Consider the following 11,228-nt stretch of genomic DNA (forward strand, 5'->3'; position numbering starts at 1 on the left):
ACCCTGTTAATGTAGTGGGGAACCACTCAGAACCTACCATTAGTATTTAGACTGTTACCCATCCACCCTCCTCCCTCCATCACTATCCCCCTCTCCTTCTCTCTCACTCTGACTGTCCCTCAGAGATGGAGAGAATACTAATAATATGTAAATGAGGGGTGTATGGAGAGATGGAGGGGGCAGAGAGGTACAATAACTAAAAAGGGTACAAAACAAAGGCTGGGGTGCGACAAAAGAGGGGTGCCAAGTTTCCACGACGACAGAACAGAGCCAAGAATAGTTGGGGCGAGTCACATGGTGTTGAGGGCTATTGAAAACAGCGAGTGGAGCTTGAAGCCTGGGATCAGTCTATGTGGTGGATGCCAATGGCAACAACATGAGTGGGATTGGGACCCACAACCACAGCAGTGTGACGGTGATGGCATTTGATATGAACAGGACCACAGCTCTCACCACGGTCGACCAGGATATGAACGCAGCATTGCATGGTAGGTAAGGTAAACTATAGGCCTGCTTTTGGTATCTACAAACATATTGTATGAAGGGTCACTGTTGAATCCAAACCTAGCCTCTTCATTTGTAAGTTGAATTGGGAATGTTTTTATGGTTGAGTGTGACATTGTGTGTTGAATAGGTTTCAGCGCTTTTACTTGAAATGAAGGTGGACCCTAGTCTTCACTTGTTTTCCCCTCTTCTCAGAATATGGTCACCATAGTCACCTGTTCTGTTTTTTCTTCTTCCAGAGTTCAAGGTGTTCAACATCATCCTAATGTCTCTAGCCTTGTGTGTTCTCACCATCACTGGCCTGTTCTGCAGCATATCCTGTCACAACCGCAGACGGTAAGGCGTGATGTACTACAATACCCATAATGCTCTGTACTACATATGAAGCTATTGTCTATTATAATTGTGTAAACAAGCCATAGATATAAATAGAGGACTCATCGTTGTATCTGTGCCATTATAGCGTCTGTGAGAGCATCTCTATTTAAAATTAGCAAATTGTCTACTCCAATGGCTGATTTCTCCCAACTCATAGGAATCCCCACTCAGTTTACTACTTTAAAATGGTGGAAGCCCTCAATGGCAATGTCTATGCTAAAACAGGTTAAAACCATGATGAGTCCTCTATCTATCTCTATCACAAGAGGCACATATCCAATATAGTCGTTTTTGGGTAAGTTGCAGAAATGCCACGTGTCCACTTATATCAGTGCATTCGTAACAACCTAACCATTACGAAACGTCTATTTTAAACAAATAAGCCTCACTTAGCAAATTAGCAATTAAATGTTTTATTGACCAAAATTCAACACTCTCTTTTTGACCTCCATAGAAATATTTTTGTGGACAGATTTTGGGCAGAGTCATACCTCTTGCTTTGCATCTCCTGTCACAGTCGCATGAGGTTACCTGTCTCTGGGTCATGTTAATATCGCTGCCTTATAATTACCTCTCTGAGTCATGTTGGCATCCTCAACTAAAGTAATCTTAGTAATGACTCTCACTCATTAGGCTTCATTGAAGCAAACTAAATATTTGGTAATCTAATAGGAGGCTGGTGGGAGGAGCTATAGGAGGACTGGCTCATTGGAATGGTTGGAATGGAATCAATGGAACGGAGTCAAACATGTGGTTTTCATATGTTTGATGTGTTTAATACCGTTCCATTGATTCCATTCCAGTCATTATAATGAGCCAATCTTCCTCTGGTGTAGTCTTTTCCTCACTGTCCAGCTCTACATTTAACACAGCTGAACAGTGCCACTCCATGGACATATGATGAAACTGCATGGTCTTTTACAGCAACAGTTTTTGCCATGTCGGTGGGACACACAAAATAATGACGGACATTTTAATGCATTGGTTTAAAATGACATGAAAGAACACATAGAATGTCCCACAGTTCCCTGAAGGCGCATTACATATCTCTCTCTCCCCCCCCCTCTCTTTCAGGCTGTCTAAGAGGGCCCTTATGTATGAGAGTGCTGTGCTTCGTGAGGTACCAGTCAACCCGGTGGACATCAGAGCCGTCAAGAGATCCACCAGTTTCAGAAACCCTCTCTCATTCTTCAGAAAACAGGATGCACCTAAGGACAACTCTAGAATCTACTACATCTACAGTAACCCTCTACCCATAGGGATGGAGGAAGAGGACAATATCCAGAATATCACCCCCGGTGGATCGAAGGAGCAAGAGCCAACTTTTCAGGACTACGCCAACGATCCCAATAGTGGTATCATCCTGGACCCACCCAACTTTTACATGAAGCTCTAGAGGAAGGTGGAATGTTCCACTTCATGGGAGGGGTGTTTTGCATTTTTGTTGTCCTATTCAAGTTTGTAAGGTGGAGGAGTACACATTGTCCACAATTTTGGAAACAACTGTCTAAAGTGGATGAACTTTGATGAAGTTATTTGGAAGTTGTGAAAGTTCATTTTTTCCACAATTGAGATTTTTATTTAATCGTCATAAAACAGTTCAGACATGGATGGTGTGCTTTAGAAAATAAGCGTAGCGTGAAATACACAGAGACCAGAACGATAGATAGTAGCTTCTCAGAGAAAATATCAAAAGAAAAGATAATCACTGCTGAGATGAGCAATCAACTGATCGATCGATCAATCATACTCCTGGGCAATACCATTGGATTAAATAAGAGTCAGTCACAGATTAGCCTTCAGGCGATTGGCTGGGTTTCCCTGATCAGCCAATCCAGAGCCTCCTTGCGGCCCTGCCTATGCAGCTCTGCTCCAATCGTCTCCCGGCACTGCCTGTGGTACTCGTTCACCCAATCACGCTGCAGGAAGAGAGGAGAGCGTGTCACACACATAGTGATATCATACAAAATGGCAGAACTAGTTCTGATCGATTTCCCCGGTTTCAAAGAGCACCCGTGGATATTTGGATATTTCCTGAAGACTTCCTTATCTCATATGGCAAAACTGATTTGAAACAAAGATTGTCCCTTCATTCAACTCAACCAACCATTACAGTATTTCTACCCAAGTTTCAAGTGCTATGTTTACATTTTACAGCTTTTTTTATTAGAAATAAATTAGTGCTTTATTTTAGTATAAATAAATGAATGATAATTCCTAAAGAAACAGTGTGTTTGGTAAAATATGAATTCCAAAGAATGAGGACCAAGACTGACCTCTTTCTGGGTGAGAAGATCTGTGTTCACCATCTTGGCTTGGATGGGGACCAGAGTGAGAGGCTCAAACGTCAGACTACCCTTGTTTCTGTAGTTGTACTGAGGACACAGACACAAAGGTCACATGGTCTTCACTCCAGTGTTCACACTTCATTTTACACTTATTCAGTCAATGTCTTACCACAAATATAAATACTCATTCTCCACTCTATCCACTTTACACTTAGTCAATCTGTCTCCATAGACATCAACTCATTCTTCACTTCACTTCATTTTATACTTATTCAGTCAATCTCTTACCTTGGGTTTTGCTGGCACCACCAGGACAACGTTTTCAATTCTAATGCCAAAGGAGCCATCCTCATAGTACCCAGGTTCTGAGGAAAGGAAGGAGGCAAGTTCAGGTGTGTACAGTGAGGGAAAAAAGTATTTGATCCCCTGCTGATTTTGTACGTTTTCCCACTGACAAAGAAATGATCAGTCTATAATTTTAATGGTAGGTTAATTTGAACAGTTAGAGACAGAATAACAACAAAAACATCCAGAAAAACACATGTCAAAAATGTTATAAATTGATTTGCATTTTAATGAGGAAAATAAGTATTTCACCCCCTCTCAATCAGAAAGATTTCTGTCTCCCAGGTGTCTTTTATACAGGTAACAAGCTTAGATTAGAGCACACTCATAAAGGAGTGTCTCCTAATCTCAGTTTGTTGCCTGTATAAAAGACACCTGTCCACAGAAGCAATCAATCAATCAGATTTCAAACTCTCCACCATGGCCAAGACCAAAGAGCTCTCCAAGGATGTCAGGGACAAGATACAATGTAGACCTACACAAGGCTGGAATGGGCTACAAGACCATCGACAAGCAGCTTGGTGAGAAGGTTACAACAGTTGCTGCGATTATTCGTAAATGGAAGAAACACAAACAAAATGTCAATCTCCCTCGGCCTGGGGCTCCATGCAAGATCTCACCTCGTCGTGGAGTTGCAATGATCATGAGAACGGTGAGGAATCAGCCCAGAACTACACGGGAGGATCTTGTCAATGATCTCAAGGCAGCTGGGACCATAGTCACCAAGAAAACAATTGGTAACACACTACGCCGTGAAGGACTGAAATCCTGCACCGGGCAAGGTCCCCATGCTCAAGAAAGCACATATGCACATGTTCGTCTAAAGTTTGCCAATGAACATCTGAATGATTCAGAGGAGAACTGGGTGAAAGTGTTGTGGTCAGATGAGAACAAAATGGAGCTCTTTGGCATCAACTCAACTCGCCGTGTTTGGAGGAGGAGGAATGCTGCCTATGACCCCAAGAACACCATCACAAGTCAAACATGGAGATGGAAACATTATGCTTTGGGGGGTGTTTTTCTGCTAAGGGGACAGGACAACTTCACCGCATCAAAGGGACGATGGATGGGGCCATGTACGTCAGATCTTGGGTGAGAACCTCCTTCCCTCAGCCAGGGCATTGAAAATGGCGTGCGTGATGGGTATTCCAGCATGACAATGACCCAAAACACACGGCCAAGGCAACAAAGGAGTGGCTCAAGAAGAAGCACATGAAGGTCCTGGAGTGGCCTAGCCAGTCTCCAGACCTTAATCCCATAGGAAATCTGTGGAGGAGCTGAAGGTTCGAGTTGCCAAACGTCAGCCTCGAAACCTTAATGACTTGGAGAAGATCTGCAAAGAGGAGTGGGACAAAATTCCCTCCTGAGATGTGTGCGCAAACCTGGTGGCCAACTACAAGAAACGTCTGACCTCTGTGTTTGCCAACAAGGGGTTTTGCCACCAAGTACTAAGTCATGTTTTGCAGAGGGGTCAAATACTTATTTCCCTCATTAAAATGCAAATCAATTTATAACATTTTTGACATGCGTTTTCTGGATTTTTGTTGTTATTCTGTCTCTCACTGTTCAAATAAACCTACCATTAAAATTATTGACTGATCATTTCTTTGTCAGTGGGCAAACGTACAAAATCAGCAGGGGATCAAATACTTTTTTCCCTCACTGTATGTGAGAGAGAGAAACAGACAGAGACGGAAAGAAACAGACAGAGAGAAATACAGTGGGGAGAACAAGTATTTGATACACTGCCGATTTTGCAGGTTTTCCTACTTACAAAGCATGTAGAGGTCTGTAATTTTTATCCTAGGTACACTTCAACTGTGAGAGACGGAATCTAAAACAAAAATCCAGAAAATCACATTGTATGATTTTTAAGTAATTGATTTGCATTTTATTGCATGACATAAGTATGTGATCACCTACCAACCAGTAAGAATTCCGTCTCTCACAGACCTGTTAGTTTTTCTTTAAGAAGCCCTCCTGTTCTCCACTCATTACCTGTATTAACTGCACCTGTTTGAACTCGTTACCTGTATAAAAGACACCTGTCCACACATTCAATCAAACAGACTCCAACCTCTCCATAATGGCCAAGACCAGAGAGATGTGTAAGGACATCAGGGATAAAATTGTAGACCTGCACAAGGCTGGGATGGGCTACAGGACAATAGGCAAGCAGCTTGGGGAGAAGGCAACAACTGTTGGTGCAATTATTAGAAAATGGAAGGAGTTCAAGATGACGGTCAATCACCCTCGGTCTGGGGCTCCATGCAAGATCTCTCCTCGTGGGGCATCAATGATCATGAGGAAGGTGAGGGATCAGCCCAGAACTACACGGCAGGACCTGGTCAATGACCTGAAGAGAGCTGGGACCACAGTCTCAAAGAAAACCATTAGTAACGCACTACGCCGTCATGGATTAAAATCCTGCAGCACACGCAAGGTCCCCCTGCTCAAACTAGCGCATGTCCAGGCCCGTCTGAAGTTTGCCAATGACCATCTGGATGATCCAGAGGTCATGTGGTCTGATGAGACAAAAATATAGTTTTTTGGTCTAAACTCCACTCACCGTGTTTGGAGGAAGAAGAAGGATGAGTACAACCCCAAGAACACCATCCTAACCGTGAAGCATGGCGGTGGAAACATCATTCTTTGGGGATGCTTTTCTGCAAAGGGGACAGGACGACTGCACCGTATTGAGGGGAGGATGGATGGGGCCATGTATCGCGAGATCTTGGCCAACAACCTCCTTCCCTCAGTAAGAGCATTGAAGATGGGTCGTGGCTGGGTCTTCCAGCATGACAACAACCCGAAACACACAGCCAGGGCAACTAAGGAGTGGTTCCGTAAGAAGCATCTCAAGGTCCTGGAGTGGCCTAGCCAGTCTCCAGACCTGAACCCAATAGAAAATCTTTGGAGGGAGCTGAAAGTCCGTATTGCCCAGCGACAGCCCCGAAACCTGAAGGATCTGGAGAAGGTCTGTATGGAGGAGTGGGCCAAAATCCCTGCTGCAGTGTGTGCAAACCTGGTCAAGGCCTACAGGAAACGTATGATCTCTGTAATTGCAAACAAAAGTTTCTGTACCAAATATTAAGTTCTGCTTTTCTGATGGATCAAATACTTATGTCATGCAATAAAATGCAAATTAATTACTTAAAAATCATACAATGTGATTTTCTGGATTAAAGTGTACCTATGATAAGAATTATAGACCTCTACATGCTTTGTAAGTAGGAAAACCTGCAAAATCGGCAGTGTATCAAATACTTGTTCTCCCCACTGTAGTTAAATTGTCTGTGTGTTTGTGTATGCATGCATGCATGATAGTGAGTGTGTGTGTATGCGTGCCTGCGTGTGTGTGTGTGTGTATGTGAGTGCGTGTACGTCCATATGTGTGTGTGTACCCACCATCGCTGACGATCATGCCTGCCTCCAAGGGCTCGTCGGCGAAGGTCTTGTAGGAGATGCCACAGGGTCCCTCGTGGACATTGAGGAAACATCCCACCCCGTGGCCCGTACCATGGAGGTAGTCCAGCCCAGACTCCCACAGCGCCTGGCGGGCAAACGAGTCCAGCAGGTGGCCTAAGGGTGGAGGGGGTGGAGGAGGAGGGAGTGGAGGTAGTTTACATTTCACATATTATTCATTTAAAAACAAACACTGGCAATCTTGAGCACTCCATAAACAACAAGGTCTCACCTTTGGTTCCGTTGGGGAAAATGGCAGCGCTGACGGCTATATGTCCCTTCAGAACATAGGTGAAGGTTTCCTGAGATACAGAGAGAAAATCCATAGGTCAATGAACATAACACTGGGACTTTCCCTCTGTCATATGCTGTAGCATGAGAGGAGAGGCCATATGGAGAACTGTTACCTTCTCATAAGCAGAGGGGGATCCAAAGTGCATGGTGCGGGTGACGTCTGTTGTTCCGTCACTATAAATCACCAGAACGTATTATAATAATAATACTAAGTTGTATTTGTAACGTGCTTTTCTTATGTGTCACATTATTACATGTCTTGGTGAATGCCATGCTTACATGTAGGATTATGTGTGGCATTATTACATGTAGGATTATGTGTGGCATTATTACATGTAGGATTATGTGTAGCATTATTACATGTAGGATTATGTGTGGCATTATTACATGTAGGATTATGTGTGGCATTATGTGTGGCATTATTACATGTAGGATTATGTGTGGCATTATCACATGTAGGATTATGTGTGGCATTATTACATGTAGGATTATGTGTGGCATTATTACATGTAGGATTATGTGTGGCATTATTACATGTAGGATTATGTGTAGCATTATTACATGTAGGATTATTGCTTACATATACTGGGCTCCAGAGTCAAGGAGGTAGATTTCATTTAAAGAGAGAGTTCTGTTGGTTTCAGGGAGGGGACTATAGGAGGACAACAAAAATAAGTACATAAATACAAATCAGTTATCTAAAACATGATTATAGACAACTCTACATTAATTACATTGTAATAAAGTTACATTAATACAATAAACAAAGATACCTGTAATGAATGATTGCCCCGTTTGGTCCAACACTGGAAATGGATGGAAAACTGAGCCCGACAAAGTCTTTCTGTTGGCTAAAACCACATAAAACACATTAATATTTAAGCAATAAGGCCTGAGGGGGTGTGGTATATGGCCAATATACCACGGCTAAGGGCTGTTCTTAAGCACGATGCAACACAGAGTTGAAGTAGAAACATACAGTTCCTAATTGTTTCAATAGAGGGAGTTAAAATGCTAAATATCCCTCTCATGCAAAAACCTCTTACTCACTGGGAATATCCTTGCATCCTCTCTACTCTCTCCTTGTCTCCTTCTCAAAACCCATTGGATGAGAAAGCCAGAGGTCCCTCCCCTCTGCCATTCTCCTCCAATCGGTTTTGAGAAAGAGATGAGTATGCAATTCAGATCTTCCCATTGTCCTATTGCCTTGTGCTTCAGAAATTATTTTTCACTGTGTAGCGACTGCACAGAACCTATCAAATCTAAATCTAAAGATCCAGGATAATAAGTGAAGTTGGAGTGAAAACGTCACAGATTGTGTTATTACATAGTTTTGTTATTTTATGGTTGAAGTGAAAAGGAGACCCCCACCTGCGTAACTCCTCGGCCTTATCTGCTGCAGAGATCTCAGTCACTGTGCCTTTTGGAATCTATAAAACAACCACCACGCAGGTCATGACACGTAGTCATGGCAACACTGTCACAGCCAAAAAGTCTGTAATCATAAAACTGTAACACTACTTTCAGCTACAAAACTACTGGAAAATATATATATTTTTTTAAAGGTGTAAGGTGCAAACAATATATATGACCTCTTTTTCCAACCAAGCGAAGAGCTCACAAAGGGCGACAGCATCCTTGATCTGTGGTTGAGGAGAAAAAGTCAAACATGATCAATGGCTGGTTGATGATACATTTATGGTGATTTTATGATGTCTAAAATCAAATGAAATACATGTAGGGGTCAAAAGGTCAAACGTAACTTACATGGGCCATTTTCATCCCTTGAATCTCGGTGGCGTTCTTGACAGCTTTGGCGAGGCAGAGAGGAGTGTAGGGGACAGGAGACCGGTGGGCCTGTGGACAAAACAGAAAAACAAAGCAATTAATTAGTAGGTACCTTATGTTACACATATCATTTTACTAAATAGGCCTACATGTATTAACAAAAAGGTAGAGCTTTCGACAAATTACTTTATATTGTTTGGGGGTAACTCATCCCCATCCACCAGTGTGATATAGCTATGCACAGTGGTCATTTTGTGCCTGACTATGCAGTTGCACTCTCTCACCTTGGGAATAACCTGCATGAGCACCCACAACAGCCATTTTGTGTCAGACATTCCACAGTCGCACTCTCTCACCTTGGGGATGACCTGCGTGAGGGCGCAGCTGGCCTTGTCGCTGATCCACACCTTCTCCTTGGGCCCCAGGGAGGCACACACGGCCTGCAGCTCGGTGAACACAGACTCGTAGGGGGCAGTCTGGACGCTAAGCTCCGCCTTAGAGGGCGTGTCAAGCTGAAGGTGCTCCCTCACCGTCGGCTCGGCCAGACGCTTGACATCCACGAAGAGCCTAGGAGGGGTCAGAGGTTAGAGGTCAGATTCATGACCTACTTCTCATGGGAGGTCAAACTATGTTGTGCATTCAATGCTGTGTCAGAGAAAGGACAGTCTGGAAAGAAAGTAAAGTGTTTTTATGTTATTTTAGATTAATTTATGTGCTTTTAGGTTATTTTACCTTATTGTGTTCATTCCAACGATGGCATACGCAAAGAAAACAGGGTTGTACTCGATGTCAGAGCCACGGAGGTTGAACAGCCCTGGGAAGAGTAGCACAGTTAAAAGACTACCACTTTACACCTGTTTTGTGGATGCGATTTTTCCTGTTCTCCTTCAACAAATTCAGTAGTGTATGTATGTACAGTAGTTAGAATTTTGAAAGCTCAAAATAAATTAGCTAGGACTGTGTGTATTATTATTATTATAATCATAATCATTATAATATTAATTATTATTAGAATCATAATCGTCATTATTATTAATATAATTATAATTATTATTATTATTATTATTATTATTATGAGGTTACCCTCTTCACCCTCTAGGGAAGAAGCCCAGACAAACCCCCTCATTTAGACACACTGGTCTAAAAGTGACTGGACGACTGCAATCAACATCAACATTGTCCTCCCTAATTAACACAAACACTCTGGCCAGCCAATCAGCTCTGAGAGCTCTATAGGCTCGTTAGGGCTGGCTAACGAGGTGCTCAGACAGGCATCCACAGGGTCACCCGTACAGCCCCAGGGTCCTTGGATCGTGATCAGGGGGTGCCGTGTCTACCTCACAGGGTTATGCAATGTAACCGTGGAGTCGATGCGATTGGCTGTGCCTGCTGCCACTTTTTGGTGAGGTCATTCAATGAAGAGCATCAACCCTTGTCCTGGAGAGCTACTGGTCGGGCAGACTTTTGTTCCAGCCCAGCACTAACACACCTGATTCAACCGATCAACTACTCATCAATCAAGACATTTCATTGCGAATCAGGTGTGCTAGAGCTGGGTTGGAACGAAAGTCTGTGCACCTTGTAACTCAACATGACCAGGGTTAGTGAGCTGGTGTTATTGTAGATGGTAAATCCAATTACTGTTTAGGGTAAAATCAATCAATTTGTATTTGTCACATGCGCCGAATACAACAGGTGTAGACCTTACCGTGAAATGCTTACTTACAAGCTCTTAACCAACAAATCATATAGGAAAAATGTCTCTGTGTTGTGTGATAGTAACTATATTAGTATAAAGGGAATCATACATGCAATCTCATCCAGCGCCGTGGCAACGAACCAGGAGATCTTCCTCTCGGCCATCTTGGATCTTAGAGCGGTCATCTTGTCCTGCCAGGTCAGACCTGGAACAGAGGAGGACCTGGATTAACTGTGAACCATTGATGAGGAAGATGTCATCATGCCATCATCACTGCTCAACAAAATCCTTTCTGTATCAATACATTGTACACACATGTACAGCTACTACCTTTCAACCAATCACAAGATAGGATACATAACATCTCTACAATGTTGAATAGGTCAATAATGCATTTGTTTCATGTATTTGACATAGACCAACTGCTCCAAGTGGTACTACCGACCGGTGAACCCCAGGCCCAGGGT

The 11,228-nt window shown here is 43.0% G+C and overlaps 2 protein-coding genes across 4 annotated transcripts in view; one reads left to right on the top strand and one right to left on the bottom strand.

Moving 5' to 3' along the window:
* Positions 1 to 290: 290 nt before the first annotated feature.
* si:dkey-246e1.3 lies at positions 291 to 2,336 on the top strand. Of its 2 annotated transcripts, none has more exons than XM_041867291.2 (3): positions 291 to 492; positions 744 to 840; positions 1,957 to 2,336. In XM_041867291.2, the coding sequence occupies exons 1-3, from the start codon at positions 486 to 488 to the stop codon at positions 2,276 to 2,278; spliced, it is 426 nt and encodes a 141-aa protein (XP_041723225.2). In that variant the 5' UTR covers positions 291 to 485; the 3' UTR covers positions 2,279 to 2,336. The 2 variants fall into 2 exon arrangements, with proteins under 2 accessions (XP_041723225.2, XP_041723224.2); XM_041867290.2 differs by having other exon boundaries at positions 291 to 488.
* A 98-nt stretch (positions 2,337 to 2,434) lies between these two features.
* Positions 2,435 to 11,228, bottom strand: part of xpnpep1 (X-prolyl aminopeptidase (aminopeptidase P) 1, soluble) — a 12,704-nt gene continuing 3,910 nt past the window's right edge. For both annotated transcript variants that reach the window (XM_041867289.2, XM_041867288.2), the window contains exons 6-20: positions 11,207 to 11,228; positions 10,871 to 10,966; positions 9,795 to 9,876; positions 9,419 to 9,629; positions 9,042 to 9,131; positions 8,867 to 8,917; positions 8,646 to 8,704; positions 8,048 to 8,125; positions 7,855 to 7,926; positions 7,388 to 7,448; positions 7,213 to 7,282; positions 6,924 to 7,097; positions 3,459 to 3,535; positions 3,159 to 3,257; positions 2,435 to 2,801 (exon numbers count right to left, since the gene is read on the bottom strand). The exon at positions 11,207 to 11,228 is cut by the window's right edge and continues 122 nt beyond it. In XM_041867289.2, the coding sequence (XP_041723223.2) occupies positions 2,682 to 2,801; positions 3,159 to 3,257; positions 3,459 to 3,535; positions 6,924 to 7,097; positions 7,213 to 7,282; positions 7,388 to 7,448; positions 7,855 to 7,926; positions 8,048 to 8,125; positions 8,646 to 8,704; positions 8,867 to 8,917; positions 9,042 to 9,131; positions 9,419 to 9,629; positions 9,795 to 9,876; positions 10,871 to 10,966; positions 11,207 to 11,228 (1,362 nt within the window). In that variant the 3' untranslated portion in view covers positions 2,435 to 2,681. The remainder of the gene's footprint in view (positions 2,802 to 3,158; positions 3,258 to 3,458; positions 3,536 to 6,923; positions 7,098 to 7,212; positions 7,283 to 7,387; positions 7,449 to 7,854; positions 7,927 to 8,047; positions 8,126 to 8,645; positions 8,705 to 8,866; positions 8,918 to 9,041; positions 9,132 to 9,418; positions 9,630 to 9,794; positions 9,877 to 10,870; positions 10,967 to 11,206) is intronic.

The sequence above is a fragment of the Coregonus clupeaformis genome, chromosome 38, assembly GCF_020615455.1.
Source record: "Coregonus clupeaformis isolate EN_2021a chromosome 38, ASM2061545v1, whole genome shotgun sequence".
NCBI lineage: Eukaryota > Metazoa > Chordata > Actinopteri > Salmoniformes > Salmonidae > Coregonus > Coregonus clupeaformis.

What these genes read in the sequence shown, in the direction of transcription:
- si:dkey-246e1.3 (XM_041867290.2), top strand. Translation starts at nt 377, where the DNA reads ATGAGTGGGATTGGGACCCACAACCACAGCAGTGTGACGGTGATGGCA. An exon ending in TATGAACGCAGCATTGCATG is followed by an intron (nt 489 to 743) that starts GTAGGTAAGGTA and finishes TTCTTCTTCCAG; the next exon opens with AGTTCAAGGTGTTCAACATC. An exon ending in TCCTGTCACAACCGCAGACG is followed by an intron (nt 841 to 1,956) that starts GTAAGGCGTGAT and finishes CCTCTCTTTCAG; the next exon opens with GCTGTCTAAGAGGGCCCTTA.